Raw genomic sequence first — 21,618 nt, forward strand, 5'->3', positions numbered from 1 at the left:
TAATGAAACTTCACACAAGTGATCAGCACCAACCCTAGTTGTGCATGGTTCATGTTACTTTCTTTTAGATAAAAATTCTGCATAGTTATGGGACTTTGTTTTTTGTTACTATACTGTATACATACAGTCTATATACATACATCCCACATAATTATGCAATCTTGTGTGCGTCAAATTGCAATGTACTGTGTCAGTGCATGTGGGGGGTACATTCATCACCTTTAGTGATAGCTCTAGTTTTAAATGCGATAACAGCAGGTGTTAGTTTTTGTATTTTTGTGATTTTTTATATTTCATCATTTATATTTTTAAGGCTTGTTAAATTAAATGTACAACGCCACTGAATATGTCTTTGTACAGAAATAAGCGTTTAATTAAATTGATCATTTGAGTTTCAATTTCAGTTTCATACCTGCAACCATGACCGGAGGGTTATCTGGGGGTCTCCCTGAAAAGTCGCAATTTGACCTAAATTGTGTCGGCGTAACTCTAACTCAAGCAAAAACAAAGAAAATCGATCAGTCCGACCTAGTTTTTTTCACTTTTTATACATTAATATATATTCTTTTATTTTCGTTCTTTTTTCAAATTTAAGATTACTGTGTCATACAAGATGAAATACCACCAGAGCCTTTGGCGATGCCATCGAGTAAACCAGAGCAGATGTCTCAAAGCGGCTCAAAAAGTTACGATAAGGTAAAAGGTTTATAATTCAGCTTATTCCGTAGTTCGACATCAACATGGAAGTACAATAAGATCTGTAATGAAATAAATCCCCAAACGGCTGATGATCGTCAAATAGAAGTGATAAAGACTAGAAAAGATAGTACCGATAGAATGTTTATTTCTATTATAATTATACATCACGCAAATACTCAAGGCAAAGTCCCATTTGGTTTAACTTGAATATTCCACCAGTTATATAATATTTCATTCGCAGAGCGCTACTTTGATTTTTGTTTCATATCTCCAACATCTTGCTGGTATGATTTACAAAGTGTAGCTGACTCTAGGGACTAATCGAGATTTGCTTGTATTTTATACTTGTCTTACGACAGAGGAGACTAAAGAAAAAACATTGAAAGAAAAAGAATGCCTTACATCAAAATTATCCCTTTTGATTATGAATGAGACAAGCAAGGTGGTATGGTATGAATACATACAGTGCGTTAAGACGCAAAAGCGCATTTAAACGTACATACAACAATACGTCACAATCAAATTAAGAAAAACATGCCATATATTGATATCAAAATATTTATAAGGTACATTGACAACCTGTCATGCAAATCAATATCTACCCATCTTATACATCTTTTGTATATTGGATATATATCCTAAATAACATTTGACTGATAGATATCGTTTTTTCCATTGGTTACAAGCCGGATCTATATCAACTACCCGCCTGTCAGATATCAAACAGTATCAATTAATCTTCTATCCGTCGTTGGGCCAACCTTTTCCATACACCAGTCCGATATCGCATCGATATTGAACACGACATTTCTAAAGTTACATATATTAAGATAATTTTCCTTTGATAGGTTTTGCCAATTAAAGGCTTAATGAATTATTACAAATTATTACATGTTTATCATTTAAAATAATTTTAATAACAGTATCGTAATCTAGCTGCAATTCAGTTTCTTTTTTATCGAAATAGTTTCTAAAACTTATGTCAATGATATTTTTACATTTTTATAATAATATATATATCATGAAGATAAAAAGAAATGAAAACAGGTACGTTTTGACTTGGGTACGAGCTGACCTGCACCAACAGATGCGAAAACAATTAACAGGTAATGAGACAACAATTGTATATGCATTCAGAATGACAGACTAAAAAGAACACAATCACTTGAAAAGAAACAGATTGTCTTTGAAGAAATGACAAGCAGTTCCGAAATACTTCTTAAACATTCAGTTATATTTTCACCTAAATTAAGTTTCTAAAATATTTCAATATTTAAACTTCTTTTATACAAAAATGATGCTGGTTTATATACTAGCCATATATACTTTTTTCACTGTATTTCTGAAGCCATATCTGGCCAATAATTGCTCAAAGTATGTAAAATGGAACAAAGTGCAGGGATTGTATTCATCATAATGTTTACCATTAATCTATTACTGGGTGCTCTGTTTCATTTATGCTCAAACAACTCAGTTTTAAAATAAAGAAAGGATGCACAGTTATTTTACAGTAACATAATGTTTTAGTAATAGCTAGCTAAGACATATATTCAACATCCGATATAAATACGTCCATATGTCGTCAACTAGATGGACAAGATCGCGGGTTCGCGCTGTGCCAGTTGGTCAGTTAGCCAGCCCTATTCGCAACCGGCCGATCAGTTAACCTTTACAAAACGAACATTAGAGACGTTTCGATTACAAACGTGTAAATCATCACGTTAAAAACTTGTACACATACAATTGAGCGTGTAAAGCTATATCTTATAAATAACTAAAATGTTTGAATTGTGATACCTCACACGCTTACTGAATTCACCGTATCCAATCGTTACTTTGAAAAAACGGATCAGTAACGCACGATCTCGGATCAAATGGAGCGGTTTTGGTAAGAAAATTGTATTTTATTAAGAAATTATTATTAGAAATAGCATACAGCGCAAGATGTGTTCTGTACATTATGGAATACTCGTTGCTATTTGTTTTCCAGCAAACCTAAGCACTTTTCTCAATTACTTCGGAAAACCATGCCAAAATAGTAGATAGAAAAGGCGACAATGCCATGACTCAGAAAAAGCGTTATTTCCAGTACGTTCTCTGATAAACATACAATATTACCAATTCCGGGATGTCACTGATTCATTCATGCAACACGTTGGCGCTACAAATGATCAATTAAATTTCTTGGAAGGCCGATATAAGGCGATTCATGACTTAGTCTAATTTATCAGTAACGCAGGAGCCAAAGGATCAGCGGCTGCAAAATGCTGTAACACAGGAGCTTCTTCCGTGTTCGTTTTCATCAATTTCCAAGGGAAACGTACCTTTGTTCACTTAATTTATTTATCAGAAACATCGATAAGAATTGTCTCCTGATAACGTTCTAGTTTACACAGCAATTTATTGTCTTTTATATAGTTAATCATTCTTCAGATGAACCCCCATGTATTACTATTGTTTAAGGGTAGAAATTCAGTCGCACTGTGGTAGAGATGTTTTAGCCACAAAAAGGCATGCATGTGCCAAATCCTGTTGTCTATATTTTCTATGAAAAGTAATAAAGTATGTAAGATAGCTTGCCCCATTTCAAATTATAAGAACGATGGCGAGAAAGCTATTTTCAAGCGATTTTTCCTGGGATCAAAATGAAGATGCTGTGTCTTGAAACTACTTTTCATTCAACAATGGAATAATTTTATTTGTCACATTAACACATCTATTAATGCGTTTCTACCAAAATGTCAAAAGCATTCGCAATGAACACACATGTATACCTTTAAGGATTTATCAAGTAAGAACTGGTCCGCCGTTACGTGACTATTCTTAGATGTTCTTCACCTTTGTGATTTTACCTCCTTTAGACTAGTATGTAAATATTACCTTTTTTCAGGCTAAAAGTAAGGCAAAAGCTTTTGGGTCCTTGACGACATCGCTACAAACTTTATCGACAATGATTAAACTGAAGAATTACGGCGGGATTAGCAATTCTTTAGCAGAAATAATTTATTTTGTCTAAAACTATAGGTTATCATACCATGCTTTGCGAGTTATTCTCTCAAAATCACGGCCTGTAAACACTAGCTCCGCCTCTTTTTTGAGATGAGTTGAAAAAATAGTTAATGATACTTCCATGGTAGCTCTATAATTTCCTGAACTATAGGAGTTCTAAATGTAAACAAAAAAAAAGAAGGTGATCCGTTGCATTATTCTTTCATTATTATGGCGTCATGTGTTATATATGCTATCAAACATGCTCTACAAAATCCTGAAGAGACATACGAAAGGACAACAAGAAAAAAACTCCAGTGTAACAGATGTAAAAAATAATTCTACTGTGCTGGCGAATCGATGTAAACGTTCGTGGAACAGGGAACCCACTGGTATGTCCACAGTGTTGAACGCGTTTTTATTACAACCAGTATAGTTTTACACCTTAAGGATCAGTACTAATTTCAAGTTCTTAGATACGTTGGAGTCGTCCTGTTTGTTAAACTATTCAATTTTCATATACTAGTACTTCAATTTAGTGGCAAGATATGGTGACGTTACTCTTACCAGACAGGAGCATTGAACATCTTTTTCATCATGTGGTTCTTTGGGTTGCCACTACTTATCACAGTTTTGATAGATAAATTAAGTGAATAAAGTATGTTTCTCTTGGAAATTGATGAACACGAACAAAGAAGAAAACTCCGAAGCTCCTATGTTACTTCATTTTGCAGTAGCTGATCCTGTATTTCCTGCGTTACTGACCAGCACGTTCATGAATCACCTTACATTGGTCTTCCAAGAAATTATGATAAAACATGTTACAGGAATGTGTCAGTAACATCGTGGAAGTGGTAATTTAGTGTTTTTGCAGAAGAACGTACTGAAATAATGCTTTTTCTGAGTTGCGGCATTGTTTACCTGCTCTTTTCGCATTGCTTTCCAAAGTAATTGAGAAAAAAGCTTAGATTTGCTAGAAAACGAATACTAGTAGCAACGAGTTTTCCATAATATTCGGAGCACATCTTGCGCTATATACTGTTTCTGACAATAATTTCTAAATAACAGAAAAATACAATTTTCTTACCTAAAATCACCAAAACCGCTCCATTTGATCCAAGATCGTGCGTTACTAATCTGGTTCTTCAAGGTAACGATTGGATACGGTGGAAATGAAAAGGACATCTTATACGTATACGTACCCTCGCAAGTACGAACACGCATATAACTTGAGCATGTGCCGCCAACAAGACAATAGTCCCCTAGCTTCAAGGCTAATGTCATATTTAGATGTCAAAGATTTTAAACATTTTTTTGGAACGCCCTAGCTGTCTTCTGATGTTGATATAACACTTTATGCTGTACATATATGAAAAGATTCTACCCATATATACAGTGTTTATACATCATGTACAGTCCCTGGCTCACGGATTTTTCTAAAGTCCACGCTTCCCCGCGATTGGACCCTAGTGCGGACAATTTGCTGCGCCGCGGGGATGCGCTTTTTTCATACATCTCCGCAACACCTTTTACAGCTTCCGCCGCGACCAAATGCAATAAAATCGATTGCGGTGTCCCGTGATGACGGGTCGCGGCGCATCGCTATGAAGTGCATGTGGTTCGCGTCAAATTGCGATGAATCGCCGCGATTTGCAGGTAAATGCAGCGGCCTCACAACGGTTGTTCTGTATGTTTTTTAAGTATAGTTAATATAAAATTTAAACACTACGCTGTGATAAAAAATGAATAAAGTAAACAGTTTTATATCTTCCAATCATTTATTTCTTCTTACTATTCTATTGCAAGTACTATTTCCATTAAATTTATATAATTTCATAAATGCACGAAAAGATTGACATTGTTTTTAAAACATCAGCGTTATGAAATTTAATATCATTATGTCAGTGAACTCGTATAATATTTATATATAATATACTGAATATTTTGTTAATTCATTAAAATCGAATGAAAGTAAATAGTATTTATACTTTTCAAGCATTTGTTTCTTCTAACTATTCTATTTCAAGTATTATTTCCATTAAATTATAAAATTTCATAAATGTACGATAAGATTTACATTGTTTTTAAAACTCTAGCGTTATGAAATTTCACTGAACTCGTATAATATATATACTATAATTAGTTAATTCACTTAAACCAGATGCTTTTGGTTTTGTGTAATATTGCAACAATATTTAATTTAACACTATTGATGTTGAAGTAATTTATGTTGATGGCTGAGGTGCGAAAAATACACCACGCGTTGACAATTTGTTTTCTTTCATCAACATATTGTGGTCGATAATTGTCCTAAGTTCAATGATGCCGATTTGTTCTATTTAATTATATCTGAATACTGATTTGAGTGTTTCATGCCATGTTTTAAGATTTCCACTGGTCAGTTCGTTAACCAATAAAAAATGTTACTAGTCAAGCATTAAGTACACGTAAAAGTTACATTGTTACACAGAGTTGTGATATTGTGTTAAAAGCTTTTAATTTATGCTGGAATTAAAAGGTAACTTATAATGGCACTTCGACAACGGACGAATCAAATTTCGCATTTTCTTGTAAAATACTTGTGCGACGAAAACAAACAGATCAGGAGTAAAGGAGTTATTAGAACTAACGACGACGTAAGATTTCACTTCGTTGTCCTATATCTTATGATTTTTCGTGAGTTTTGCATGACATTACAAGACAATAAATGCATATTTTAATGAAATCCTTCCTGAAATTTCATTGCTGTAGTCAATACATCATTACATGTATACTTAATATAGAATTTAATCTTTTCAGATATTATCAACTTCTGAGCTTACAAATTACTATTACCTTACAGATTGCTGTAATATAGTAGTGAAAAAGTGTACTAAATAAATCGTTAAATAACATACAACGTTACACGTAGTGAAATTTCAAAAATATCGAAAATGCAATGTCATATATTATTCATTTTATGTGCACCCATATTTTATTAATCACAAAATATACCATTTGGAGTATTTATTATGTATTCATGCAATTACTTTTCATACATGTACAATCAATATAATAAAATATAGCTGTATTTTTGTGACTTTTTAAACTAAGGAATGAATGAAAAGATGTTATAGCCTTTTAATTTCGTGTTATTTTCTCGTAAAAAAACAATTAACGAAAACAGTCTGACAGACGTGAAATCATGGTTCATCAAAAATATATGTCAGTAGGCTTGCAGAGAAAAAAGATACAGAAATATCAGAAATATGAAATACGCATTAATTGAGAAATATGCTATATTTCATAGAAAATAAAATATCAAAAAGGAACCATATAGCTTCAATTTAGTCGCATTTTACCTTAATGTTTCACGACCGTTCGGTGTATTTATTACGTATTCAGGTAATTACTTTATGAATATTTTGTAGGTCGGAAGTAAAAACTATTACCCTAGGGTCAGTATAAAAACTATTGCCCTAGGTCCGAAAGACCGATGGTCATTCAATAAGTGTTTTATTACATTTGATATCAGTGATATAGTTTCTTATACAAAATCTGACTTGAGTGTTGAATTAAAGACTGATCGGTAGCACAAACTATATACCAGCGCTTTATACTATAAGGGTCATAAAATTAAAATGTACTGGACAGAAATGAAGAAATAAATATTCTGAGAGATGTATGAAAATATTTAAGCAAGGCTTTTGTAGTAGCAAATATTTTATATAATATTCTATTTCAAAATGCATGATATATTGTCTGTTACTGAAATAGATACAATAAATAAACTATTGCAAAAAATCTAGAAACCTTTTGTAAAGTTTTATAAACTTCATAATGAATACTGCAAATGTTTCACTCTTTTAGTCGTAGTCAAAAGTACACATTTATTTTCTCAACGAAAGATAAAATTGATTTTGTTTTCACGACACTCATTGCAGATGAAAGTCGGAATGGCATGCAACGGGCAATGGGTTGGAAAGTCTGACGTTAACGAAGCAATTATACTAGCTTCTGGTACAGAGAAAGAGATGCGATTCCGTTCCCAAGACACAGATAGTCCTATCCTGACAACTGAATCACAATCAACGCAGCCACGGAAACGCATCAGAACTGAACAAGCTAAGGTAGTAACGATGTTACTCGTCAAAATTTAAGAACTTAGCACATTGTATTTTTCGAGTCTGGCTTTGACTGGTTCCGTTTTCAGTAGTTCATTGAAATACGTAAACGTTTATATACGTCCTTCTGATCGTCCTTGAAAAACCTTGTTAGGTAGATCGCCTGTTGCCTTTCCATTCATATCCACACATATTGGCACAACTTTATAGATGTGGTCAATATACTTGTTACAAAGTTCAACAGTCATTCAAAGTTCAATTTCCAGGAAAAACAGTAGTAGACTTTTCAGTTCTTTTTTCAAATATTTTAGTTTTCCACTGCAGTTGCTTGCAACTGTACATATCTTCAGGCAGTTACATTTTGAAATAATGCAATGACGTAACGTCATAATAAAATATACGGGAAACCTCGTAAAAAGACGTTGCTGTAAACTTCACGAAAATAATGTAAAATGCATCTCAAGAATACCCCGAACGTACCATTTAAAAAGGGACATAATAAAAGTTGTTTAAACACACTTTTGCTTGATATATAAGTTAAGGATTAAAATTTTAAATAATTGAATTACATGTGATAATATTTTTAAAATCAATTTTGGATACTGTAAAAAGAAAGAACTCCTCAAATAACCCACTAGTTATTTATGACAAAAGTGATATAAAAGCAAATATAAAAGTATTATCAAAAGTTAAAGAGAGATAATGAATTTAAAGATACAACTGTATTTTAGTAAAAAATGAGCTAAAAATTAAAAAAGCAAAGCAACGGTTGCATTAAAATTGCACGCAATTCATAACATTATTTTTTTTTAACAATTTTGATCATTAGTATCTCAATTTTAAAGTAACTGAGTAAGCATATATAAATCGAAAATACAGGTAGTGTAATATAATCCACAATTCAGTTTTAACTATCCGCCGAGCGTGCCGACTAAGAAGAAATGCTATTTCTATCACAGTCAAACGCTAATAAGTTCCGGTTTCAAGATTTTAATGAAATGCAGTTCTTTCATTTCTCTGAAACTGTCGCTGTTTGTCAGTGTTAGTTTGTACAGTTTTCCTTTCAGTTGATACCATGAATCTTCATAAAATCATTGGATAGATTTGATCTGTGTTTTGGATCGTTATCTTGTTGCAGTCGATGACCGTCTGGGTACAAATTCTAATAAAATCCAACAAGGTGCCTTCCAAAATAGACTCGGAGAAAAATTCACTTTCCAAAAATTCTTCAAATAAAAGAATATTGGTCGCACCTCGCCTACTTATACCGGCCCATACATGAACCTTTAGGGGATGTTTTGGCTTGGGAAAATGTTTGCATCTGCTGTCAACCTGCCTGTACGATATGGTTTTATTATTGTGGAGTTGTATTGTACTGTCGTCAGTAGATATTATATCGTTCATCGTTTCATTATTCTGTATAAGTTGTTTACAAAATTTAACACGCGGGCCCATATTATCATCTTTCACCATATGTGAGTACTTAGGGTTTTCACTCGTAAATCCTGCTGCGCGAATAAGTCTTTGCGTCGTAGTAAGTGAAAATTGTGCTCCATCATCTTTAAGTTCCATATGAAGCTGACTTGAATTGATGTGCAGCGACCTTTTTTACTATCTCAACATCACGGTTCGAAACGACTTTGAACTGTTTCACTTTAGGTTTAGTCTCATTTGGTTGAAAATATCCGTACTGATATTGGTGTACCCAATAACTTACTTGTTGTCGTGACACAATATGTCCTCTAGTACCTAAAAAGGGACAATTCCAGTTGCTTTAGCGCCATTCTTATATAAATCAACAATTTCTAATTTGATTTCATGAGTTATTTTGCCCATTTTCAGTCACCTGTAGTATAGCGAATATGAAAATACGCATGTATAACAATCACATCATCAAGGATATACACACACTACAGTGTAAAAACTAAATACTTAATATACCTTAATATACCTGTACAGTATGCATCTGTGACATTACAAAAAAATAGAAAAGTGTCAAGTGTCAAGTACGTGTATCATATTTGACTATATATAAGATATTGATGGCAATATACAATATGAAAAGTGACACTTCTACCAAGTGTGAAACGGGTCAAGTTTTGTTTCTCCAACCTCGATACTCCACAATGACATGAGACAGTGTAAGTGAAATGCTCTATGTAACTTTATATTTCTGTTTGATTGTGCGAATGAATATAAACATTTATCCTCTACAGAAATTAATTGAAATTTACCTCAAAAATTGCAAAATTGCGACGAAAAGCGCTACGTGTATAGTTTGAAATTTACCTGAAATGTTAAATAGGAATTGTAATTTTATAAATACTATAGATAAATGATTAAAATGATGGAATGATATCAACATTAATTTCATTAATTTGTTCTTTAAACATATTATTTGTACAGTGTAACAGAAATACTAATAGACGCAGATATACATGTAATAGCAGTGGAGAGTTTGTATGCATTTAATGCGCAGAATCCACCTGGATTTCGCGGTGATTGTCGGTGGTTCACCGCGATCCATCGCAATTCACCGCGACCCGCTGAGATTATTCCTCGTGACTCGCCGCGGGTATTTATTGATACTTTTATTGCGGTGTTTTATAAAATCATTGCGATTTTTCGCTCTCGTCAACAGCCGTTCAATGTGAAGATATCATCGGAATTTTCCACTCAAGGCAAATATTTGTGCCGGTGGTAACGTTGAAAAAGCAAAATCTGCTAGCTACGGACTGTATATAAAGCGCGTAAATGTGGTGCTTTTAATAATATATGCTGTACTTATAACTTTGTATCGGAATTACTTTATGTGCGGTGTTTTCAACTTTCATCTGTGTATGAGGTACCTACAACTGTATGTGCATTTCTTTTAAAATATATGCGGTGAGTTTAACATTATATTTGGCGCATTGGATTGTATATGTGGTTCTTTCAACTGTATTAACGGTTCGTTTAATTGTATATGCTGTACAATTATATTTATATCCGGTGCTTTCAAATTCATATGCGGTGCAAATAACATTATGTGCAAACTACATTATGAGATCGAAATATTACGAAAGGTAACGAATATTGCCATCAACATCCGAAACAGGATATTATTCGACCTCTCCTACATTGGTTCAAGGCAGGCATAAAGTGTGGAAACAGGTTATTTTCGCGAAAATAAGTTTTTTAGCTCACCAGAGCACGAAGTGCTCAGGGTGAGTTATTGTGACTGGTCATTGTCCTGCGTCCGTCAACATTTGCCTTGTGAACACTCTAGAGGTGACAGTTATGAAACTTCGTCAGAATATTTGTCTTGATGATCTCTAGATCAGGTCTGAAACTAAGTCATGTGGGTTAAAAATCTAGGTCAGTAGGCCAGACCAAAGGAAAAGCTTGTAAACACGCTAGAGGCCATAGTTGTGACTTAATCTTCATGAAACTTTGTCAGAATGTTTGCCTTGATAATTTCTAGGTCAGGTTTGAATCTAAGTTATTTTGGGCCAAAACTAGGTCTTCCGGTCAAATCAAATGAAAAGCTTCTGAACACTGTGTAGGCCACAGTTGTAACTCAACCTTTATGAAACTTAGTCAGAATGTTTGTCCTGCTGATCTTTAGCTCTATTTCGAAACTGGGTCATGTGGAGTCAAAAACTAGGTCACTAGGCCAGACCACAATTTAAATTTGAACCTCACGGGAACTAGGCAGAATGTTTGTCTTGGTAATCTCTAGGTCAAGTTTTAATCTGGGTCATGTAGGACCGAAAACTAGGTCATACAGTTTAACTGTTGTGATGCAATCTCTATGAAACTTGGTCAGAATATTTGTTTTGATAATTTCTAGGTCAAGTTTGAAACTGGGTTATGTGGGTTTAAAAACTAGGTCAGTAGGCTAGATCAAAGGAAAATCATTTAACACTCTAGAGGCCTTGATGATATTTGCCTTGATGACCTCTAGGTCAAGTTCGAATCTGGGTCATGTAGGGTCAAAACCTAGGTCACCCATTCAAATCAAAGGAAAAACATGTTAACACTCTAGAGGTCACAGTTGTGACCCTATATTTATGAAACTTTGACAGAATATTTGTCTTGATAACCCCTAGGTCAAGTTTGAAACTGGGTCATGTGGGATCGAAAACTGGGTCAGTAGGCCAGATCAACTCTGGTGAGCGATATAGGGCCATAAGCCATATTTTTGTTGTTTATATATCTAATTTAAATTTATTTTATATCATTATACAGATACGATGTGTAGTCAATTGTAAAGTAAAAATGAATGATTTTAGTCCAGCAATTAGGAAATAATGAGTGATTTTAATTAACACGCATCAAAATCGGTTTAACGAAAATAACTTTATATATGCAAAAATAAGCTATATATTCTTTTTGCATTTTTTTAAACTGTATTTTCTGTTACTTTAAAGAACATGTTTACACAAACTTATATACGAAAAATAATTGCTTTTGTACCAATAATAACGAAATGAACAGCAAATATTTATGATGTGTGCGTCAAAATCGCCAACGAAAATAACTTTTTATATACAAAAATAAGCTATTTATTTTATTTTTTATATTTTTAAAACATTTTTCTCTGTCACTTTAAAGAACTTGTTTACACAAACTTATGTACAAAAAATAATTGCTTTTGTACCAATAATAACGAAATGAACAGCAAATATTTATGATGTGTGCGTCAAAATCGCTAACGAAAATAACCCTGAGTGCGAATATAAGCCATATGTTGTTTAAATTCCTATTGTTTTCTTTGCATTTCTACCAACATAAAGACATTGTTGACACGTGTTTATAGATAAAAAGTACCATTGTATGAAATCCTATGTCAGATGTTTTCGGCGATGCTCGTTATTTTTCGTAATAAACTGGATCTCATAGTGTTGTTTAACCATAATGAAATTTGCACCGCATATACACTTGAAATCACCGCAACTAAAGTTGAAAGTAACAAATATGAAAATCGAACCACTACACATAATGAAAAGACGACCAACGAAAGGTGAAACAACCGCATATACCGTTAAAAGCACCGCATACACATTAGAAAGCATCACATATAAAGCTGAAATCAGCGCATGTGCAGCTGAAACCACCGCATGAAAATGCAAAACTAATCAAAGTACAGTTGCAAGTACCACGTATACAGTAGAAAGCATATAAAATAAAGTTAAAAGCACAGCATATGTAGTTTAAAGCATCGCATATAAAGTCAAAAGCAAAACATATAAAGTGAAAATCACCGTATAATTATACAAATAAGAGCATCCCGTATACAGTTAAATCCGCATATAGCAGTGTATATAGTTAAATGCAAAGCATTTACAGATAAAGGCGACGCATACAAAGTTGAAAGCACCATATAAACAGTTAAAACGATCGCATACACAATTACATATACCGAACACTCAGATGAAAGCATTGCATATACAAAGAAAGGACCGCATATAAAGTTAAAAGCACTGCACATACTGATGAAAGCACCCCATATACAGTGTTAAGCATATCATATACATGTATCAGCACTACGCATACAAGTAGAGGCACTTCATATACTGATATATGTACAGCATAAAGTGCTATATCAACATCAGAAGACAGCAATGGCTTTCCATAATTTTTCATGGATAATGTTTGTACATTTCAATCAATCCGTTACTCTCTTGAGCTGACGCGATCGAAAGATCATGTCGAGCACTCGATATTATTTGTGTGGTCCTAAATGAACCGACCATATTTAACAACTGTTGATATATATTATAGATATGTCTTTTACTAAATAGGTTTTTTTATGGAAATATTCATTTACACTCATAATTACATCTCCAGAGGATGATGAATCAGTTAAAATTGCTTGTCTTTTTTTCGCGTCATTATCTCTTTGAAATGAATGGCAATTCTGCCTAGCATACGTGTTCGCACGGTTTGAGCCTGCTTTGTTTGTTGGGTTTAACGTTACACAGACACAATACATTGAAGGTCATTTTGCGACTTTTCGAACTTTTCATTGTGGTTTAAGACTCCAAGGTTTACATAAACTGGTTATTGTTTTACTATTTCCATAAGATCTGACACTATCTATAGGTAAATCTTGCATCTATATCTAATTTAAAGAAAGCCATATGTTTTAAGGTAAATTAGCGCTTAGAGGATCTTGAAGCACACAATTAGTGCATCTATCCAAGTGAAAATAAATTTGTACTACATTCGGCCTTTTTCATGCACATATTCCGTCAGCCAATAAAATTTACGTTCCAAACATTCGCATACACAAAATTTGAATTTAAGCAAAGGTTGTTCTTAAAATGCATTCTAGGTGCGCCATAATTGTGTCCTACAAAGGGTAAAAAGGCATTTGCACCACAGTAGCACTATTCCCATAGAAGTTCGTCTATATCTCTTTGTCAGGTTTAGGTTGAAGACACATACATCTAGGTGTATATGTCTAAGCCACTTGATTGGTTCACTTAAGACAGACGTAGTTGTCTCAATCCTGATGACACTCAATCGACGGACCTGATTGAAAAGTTCATAAGATATACTTAACCGGATCAGTCTGCTTTCAAGCTAGACCTTCTACACCCACTATTTATTTATTACAATGTTTCCTATGCTTGAAATATTTACAAAACGGATAAAGCTGTAGATATTTAAGAAACACATGCAATAAATGTCAAAATATTTTGTGTAGAATTCAATTGCTGACACACTGTATGTGGCTTATTTCAATTTTTAACACTTTCCCCCTGTGCCCAACTACCATTTTTGCTGCATACGTATATAATAATTATTTTTAAAGGCATGTGAAATATTTTGTTGCGTCACTAGGGGGAAAGACGTTTAAAAACGGAAAAATGATTAATGTTCATATTTCAATAGAAATGAGAATGGGAATTGTCTACAAATTCTTTTTGTTCACAAACTGAATATATCAAGAAATGGTGTTTAACTATCTTTATCATGTTATTTTAGAAGTAAAGCTCTAGGTCAGTTTTTACTTAATTGGATAGGCAATCTGAAAATGTCCGAGGTCCTTTTCCAACATTTGATTTTATAATATCTTTTACGTTTTTTAGTTCTAACCTTGGTTTTATTCTTAATGCATATTCACAAGTCTGTTTGGTAGTAGTGATTCGATTCGTATATAATTTGTATTTGTGTTGAATATTACAGGTAATGAAGTTTAATCTATAAATTCACTGATATTTGGCATAGAACCATTTTACTGAAATAGATTGGATCGACATTATTATGAAAATATTACGCTGATCAGATGAACTTTTGGCTTCAGAAAAAGATCTCTTATCTGAGTCGGTAAATTAGTAAATGCCCTTATCTATTTATTTATTTGTTGTATATATGCTATGTATGTAAATCGTCATAGGACGTGTTTATCAAAATAAATAAAATAAAGAACTGGTATTATAATACTGGTATAACATATATTTATCATAAATAAACGATATCTATTATACATTGTAGAGCGAATACTCGACACGGATGGAAGATGAACCAAAACTGCTTTCTGGTTATGATGATTCAAGTTTGTTGTTGATTTTCATTATTTCGAAAGCTACAGTTCCTCCATTTATTCAGTTTATTATCAGAAGTGTTACGTTCCATAATAGTGATCAACTGTATCTTTTGAAATGAAATATTGTGTATGTCCTTAAATCATACATTCTTAAAACCAGTGTTTGTACATAAAACAAGAACCGGGTCTATTTTTAGTGGATGAAATATATAAGATTTTCTTTCAGTACGACTTCTCAGCAAAGAGGAACTGAATGTGTTATGGCACAAAAGCAGTGAAGAGATTGAAGAGAAAGTACTTGCTGAATGTGAGAAAATCTGTGCTTTCATCAAGACAAAGTCAAAATCTATTTTATGTGTATATCCAGTCTATGACATTAAAGATGATACAAAGGTACAATTTTTAGTGTTAACAGAAAAGAAAATCCGCTGTCCAAGGAACATCAAATATGATGTTGTTATGCGAAAAGTAAATGACTGTTCTGGAGAAAGTATGGCTATTCAGCGTAATAAGAAGATCACAAAAGATAAATACAGTCTCACGCCTGAAGAGAGAAAGCATATGAGAGACGTTATAAATAGGAACGCTCCGGATCTGATGAAGCGTTACAAATATGTGTCCGTAATTTCCGGGAGTGGAATACGATCAAAGGGTTATGATACAAAGAATCATATGATTATCCCCCAGCCATGTATCGTGATATACGTTCATACAAAAAACAAAATACCCTTATCTGAAGGCAAACTTCCACAAACGATAGAAAACATTCCAGTCGATGTAAGGGAGGGCAGTTTTCAGAACAGTAGTTCGGATAGGTATGACAAGCTACTAATGGGATGCCAGATCACATCTTCTGTTAACTCGAAGAGCTCTGGAACACTGGGTGGGTTTATAGATCACCCACTGTATGGTTTATGCGGAGTTACATGTGCTCACGTTGTTTTGAGTAAACATGAACTTCACGATTCCAGGAAAAAAGGAAGCAGAAAGTGGGAAGATAGCAACCACAAAGTTTACCAACCAGCAGTCGTTCAACATGAAAACTATGTAGGTGCTTTAAGGGAAACATTCTACAAGACAGGCGGCGACAGCAAACCTGGAGTTGATCTGGCTGTTTTCCAGATACAAAATAGGCCCCCAGACTCTGGAAAATTCCCCGAAGAAGCAGGTAAAACTGTTATATTAAATAAAAATGTTGATACAAGTAAATTTAACTACACACGTCGTTAGAAATGCATGCATGCAATTAATTAGGAAACAGTAATGCTTCAGAAGAGCATCAAGTATACTTATCGGTGTAGATTATTACTACAACAGAAACGCCATTTGACGTTACTGGCGTTTTTGGGACGGAGAATCCGCCTCGATACTAACATAATTTCATACAGACTTTCAAAAATCAAGTCTTGCATTTTACAAAATTCAGAAGAGTTAAATCTATAAAACACATTACAATATATAACGTTGATATCTGATGGTAACTAAGAAGAACAATTTGATTTTTTTGTTATACTTATATATATATTTTGAATACATTTTTGTTTTCATTAACGCTTTCGATTTGGTATTAATATTTGTCCGAGTGAGTATATTTTTCTTAATCTTTTTTTTAAACTGGAAAGTGTCACAAAACGAATAGAATAATAGAAATCTATCTATTCATATATTGATGAAAAATCGGTATGTTATTACTAACATGGATACAAAATTTCAAAAACGCAATATCTACATTTTTAAAGAATTTGGCAAAGGGTTTTGCGTTGGAAGGTTTGTTCAGTATAGATGAAGAGTTTCTTGGTCCAGTTTTAATTATAAAAAATAAAAGTGAAGAAAAGCCATTTGTTTGCGATGTGCAGTCAAAAAACTTGAACAAAAATAACGAAATAAATGCAAAATCTATGGTTTACTTATGCTATTATACAGTGAATACACCGATTGTTTGCCCGCATATTTTTAGATAGCAGACCTTTTAAGTGACTTCACATATCCTCGCTGTTAAGTAGATATTATTATATGCTGTTGGGAAACCATTAAAACTTTTCTTTTAACATGTACCTTCGAAGGACAATATCAGCATTTCAGATTTAAAGTCCTTTTAGTATTGCAATTCTGTCTGTTTTAGGTATGCTTTACGAGACTGGGCGCATTGAAAGAGAAATTAAACCTTACCAATATGGACAAAGTGTAGTAAAATTTGGACAAACAACCAGCAAAACAGATGGATTTGTACAGTTCAACGGCGCTGCTGTGAAGAAGATTGATTTTAATGAAAAATACTGTGTAAATGATGTTGAATTTACTTACACGCTCTTTGACCAGATCGAAATCCAACCTCCTCCTGACAAAGATCTTTTCTCCGACGGTGGAGATTCTGGTGCCTTAGTATTTATTAGAAACGCAGATGAGGAACTTGCTTGCATTGGTATGGTTATAGGGAACTTAAATGTAGCAAGTGAAGGCGGATCTACTAGTATTCGGAGAGGCAATAGCATCGTCACACCCATATCAACAATACAGGACGAACTTGGAGTGTCTGAATTTAAAAGTTTTGTTTGGTACAGGATTGAAAATATGGAAAAAAGATTTACTAGTATAGACATGCGTTTAGGAAAACTAGATAAAATGGACGAGCGCATAGAAAACATGGAAGGGATGATAACAAAAATTGCCGAATCGAAAGACTAATGACTAATGATTAAATGCAAAACCAGCATGGCGGTGTTAAGATAACCAAACCTTTCGGAAGACTCAAAACTCGGATCGATTGAGTCTAACTTGAGAACCGCTTGACCCATAAAATTCAGGCTTGGTAGCAAAATTTTGCTTATGAAGTAGATTATCTCAATTTTGCTGTCGGTCAATAATAAGTCAAAGTGATGGTCAAAAGGGTTTAAAATTGAAAATGGTTTCCGCTCAATACCTTGAGAATTACTTGACCCAAAACCTTCAAACTTGAGATGATGGTTGGGTTTATAAAGTAAATGCCCTCTAGGGTGGAGACAATTGGTTAGAGGTCAGCTAGTAAAAATATCTACACTACTCGGATAATTTTTTTTCATTATCTTCACCATGTACTTTGCAAAATTTAGACTATGCATGTAAATTAGTTAAACAATTGTTTATGTTCTTTCCAGCAGTTTTTATTTTTTGAATCATTGTTTTGTCAAAGCCTGTCTGCCTGGATGTTTTAGCAGACCGTTTGTCAAAGGATCTCATTATTATTATTATAATTATCTTTTTGAAAATTTGAAGCTCTTCAATACTAATTGGCAATTAAGATTCAATTTTAAAAATAATTACCGGTCATGTTTTTTTCTTATTTTGTAGCATATATATCCAGATGTACAATTAAATATCTAGTATAATTACTTATATACATAATCAGAGATTAATATATAATGATAAATTTAAATGATCGTTTGTCGATATTGTTTTTCATTAGAAGCATTTCTGAAATGACGTTGCACTTAATAAATGTACACGTGTATACTCCCAACGAAGACTACATATGCAATCTTGTACATGCCTAATCTTTTAACCCTTGCACACAATTAAGTGAAACGTCACACAAGTGATCAGTACAAACCCTCGTTGGTATGGTGCATGTTACGTATTTTCAGATAAATATTCTGCAGAGTTATGGGACTTTGCTTTTTGTTACTATACTATATACATACAGTCTATATACATACAGTCCATATAATTATGCAATATTAAGTGCGCCAAACTGCAATGTACTTGTCAGTGCGTGCGGAGGTATATTCATCACCTTCAGTGATAGCTGTAGTTCGTTTTTTGATATCAATAATCCGCAATACTTATAGAAATCGATCCGAAAGTATTTTTAAGTTTTTATTATTTGAAATTCATATGATGGTATCAAAAGACATTTATAGATATGATATAATGGAATAAAGGACGTGATGGAATTGTACTCATAATATCACGAAATAAACAGATCTAAACTTCATATAACTAAGTATTTTATGATATTATAAATTCGTATTTTGTGACAATTTTGGACACCATATTATATTTAATTCGAATTAAAGAAATTAGTAGATTGAATTCGTAATACCATTAAATGAAAGGGATTACTAAGATATGGAATGATATATACCTCTAAATCTTTATCTTTTTGTGACATCTTTAAACGTCTTTGATGATAGGAAATATTTATCAAACTATACAATGACTTGGAGATATATCAAAATAATAAATTAATGTCTCGAAAAGATTTTATGATATGTCAAAATAAATTTATGATAGATTTATCAATACAGTTCCACTTTTAGGCATTTGAATAAATGGTTATTTCTTTTGTTTTGACATTGACATTTTTGTAGATAAAACGTACACTTAACAAATCCAATATCTTATAAGTACTGCACACATTTGAAATTTCACATTGATTAAGAAAATGATATTGGTAATATGATGTCAAAATACAGAAAAAGCCGAATGATGCGATCATATTATTTTATTTATTTTGATACATTAATACAAATTAAACAAACTCACAAAATACAAATAAGTGATTTAAGTAACTTGCTCCCATTTTATAGTAAATTACAGTGATGTAAAATTTTTTTTTCAAATTGCACTTTTGAAAATGAAATACAGGATAATTATTCCAACATTAACTTGTACAATTTAAGCCTGTTCATGTCATATTTCGAAAGATGTATTTCACATACCAATGACCTTTTGAAAGAATAAATAAGATTAACATATGCGTGTGTTTGACAAGTTTTATTTCTTTATTTTAGCTTTTGTTATTGCGTTAGAAATGCCATTTAAACCAGACTATGTTTGTATGAAAACCCGAAAGTGAATGCGAGTAGTTTTAATTAAGCGAGACACAAAGGTCATTATTTAAACAAATTGCTCAAAAAGTTTATATTTTTATGAATTTTTCAAAATGGGGTGTGGTCATACATTAGACAAAGTTATAAGATGGCCTAATTTAATTTTGTTTAAATTTCGGTATGACATTCACAACATATTAACCAAATTTCTAAAATGAACTTCAAGGAACATGTATTAAATTGGCAAAAAATCAAAAAAGTGTTACGTTAGAATATTTGTTAAGTGTGTATCCGGGATATCTAAGCCTCTGTGATCGCTTGCGCTTAGTATAAGTAGAACTGGAGTGTTTTCCACGTAAAGTCATAAATAAGCTTTTCTAGTATGTTGAATCTTTTCAATGCTCATCTTATCTTCCACTTAAGATATTTACTTCAAATGTTGAAAGTCTTCATCAAATGGATTGAAGTTTGCTTACTATTAGTATATAAATGAAGGGTTTGTATAGAATTACATTCATGATTAAATTTCAATATAAACTTCCAGTTTTTTGTGGTAGTATAAAGTGCGTTTAGCTATACATGTATTAAGTAGTCTTAGGCTAATGCATAGTACTGTTAATACACGTACATTTGTCCATTTTTCTTTCTTTACATACTACTATATGTAGAAATTGTTAAAAGTTTTTAAATATGAATTTTGGGTCTAGTATACCCTTAGTTACATATGTATATATATGACAAAGTGTTTTGATCCCTCGATCTCTTTAAGAAAATCGCTGCTCAAACTAAGTGAGTGATGCGCAATGATATTTTATATGAAGTAAAACGGTGTTGTGAATCTGGCAGCTTATATTAATAAAACACACAAGCATTTCTTCAGTGCGTTTTTGCCAGTTTTTGTGAGTTTTATTGTTCATTTTATTCTAAAGAATAAGTTGAGCACTCGCTAGACTGTTTAAGCTCTAAAACTCAGGTGAGTGAACTAGGGCCATCATGGCCCTTTTGTAATGTTGTTATGCATGGCATGTTATGTACTTGTATTTGATTTTATTGTGTTAGACTCTTTCTATGTTGTGGTGTATATAATCAGTATGATGAGACGAAATAAAATAGATATTTGAACTGAATTTCAATTGTTTCCTAATATCAATATCAACGAACTCTTAACCATTTAACATATTATTAAAAAATTAATACGATATTTTGAATGGGTCTGAACAATAATATGTTTATATCCTGGATATTGCCAAACACAGTATATGAAACACCCCGCAGCGATTATTTCCCCTTACGGTACATAAAATCACTGCAATCACGAGTTGTTTAAACAGAACAGAACAGTTTTTTTTTTAATTGCATTATTCGCATTGAGATGGTAATATTCGCGCACATAATTGTTCAAATAACAAATTGAAGTGATTTTTGTCAAAAACCAACATTAAAACAGTGGTCAAAAGTGAAAGAAAAACTAAACAGGTCCTTT

At 32.9% G+C, this 21,618-nt stretch overlaps 1 protein-coding gene across 2 annotated transcripts in view; it reads left to right on the forward strand.

Annotated features, from left to right (window-relative positions):
- LOC128554790 (uncharacterized) overlaps positions 1-21,255 on the forward strand; it is a 33,483-nt gene extending 12,228 nt beyond the window's left edge. Inside the window, exons 2-6 of one of the 2 annotated variants that reach the window (XM_053536100.1) lie at positions 596-696; positions 7,611-7,796; positions 15,276-15,336; positions 15,554-16,495; positions 17,450-21,255. In XM_053536100.1, coding sequence (XP_053392075.1) covers positions 596-696; positions 7,611-7,796; positions 15,276-15,336; positions 15,554-16,495; positions 17,450-18,012 — 1,853 coding nt within the window. In that variant the 3' untranslated portion in view covers positions 18,013-21,255. The remainder of the gene's footprint in view (positions 1-595; positions 697-7,610; positions 7,797-15,275; positions 15,337-15,553; positions 16,496-17,449) is intronic. The other variant, XM_053536101.1, reaches the window with a different exon arrangement.
- The last annotated feature ends 363 nt before the right edge of the window (positions 21,256-21,618 follow it).

This window comes from Mercenaria mercenaria, unplaced genomic scaffold, assembly GCF_021730395.1.
Source record: "Mercenaria mercenaria strain notata unplaced genomic scaffold, MADL_Memer_1 contig_747, whole genome shotgun sequence".
NCBI lineage: Eukaryota > Metazoa > Mollusca > Bivalvia > Venerida > Veneridae > Mercenaria > Mercenaria mercenaria.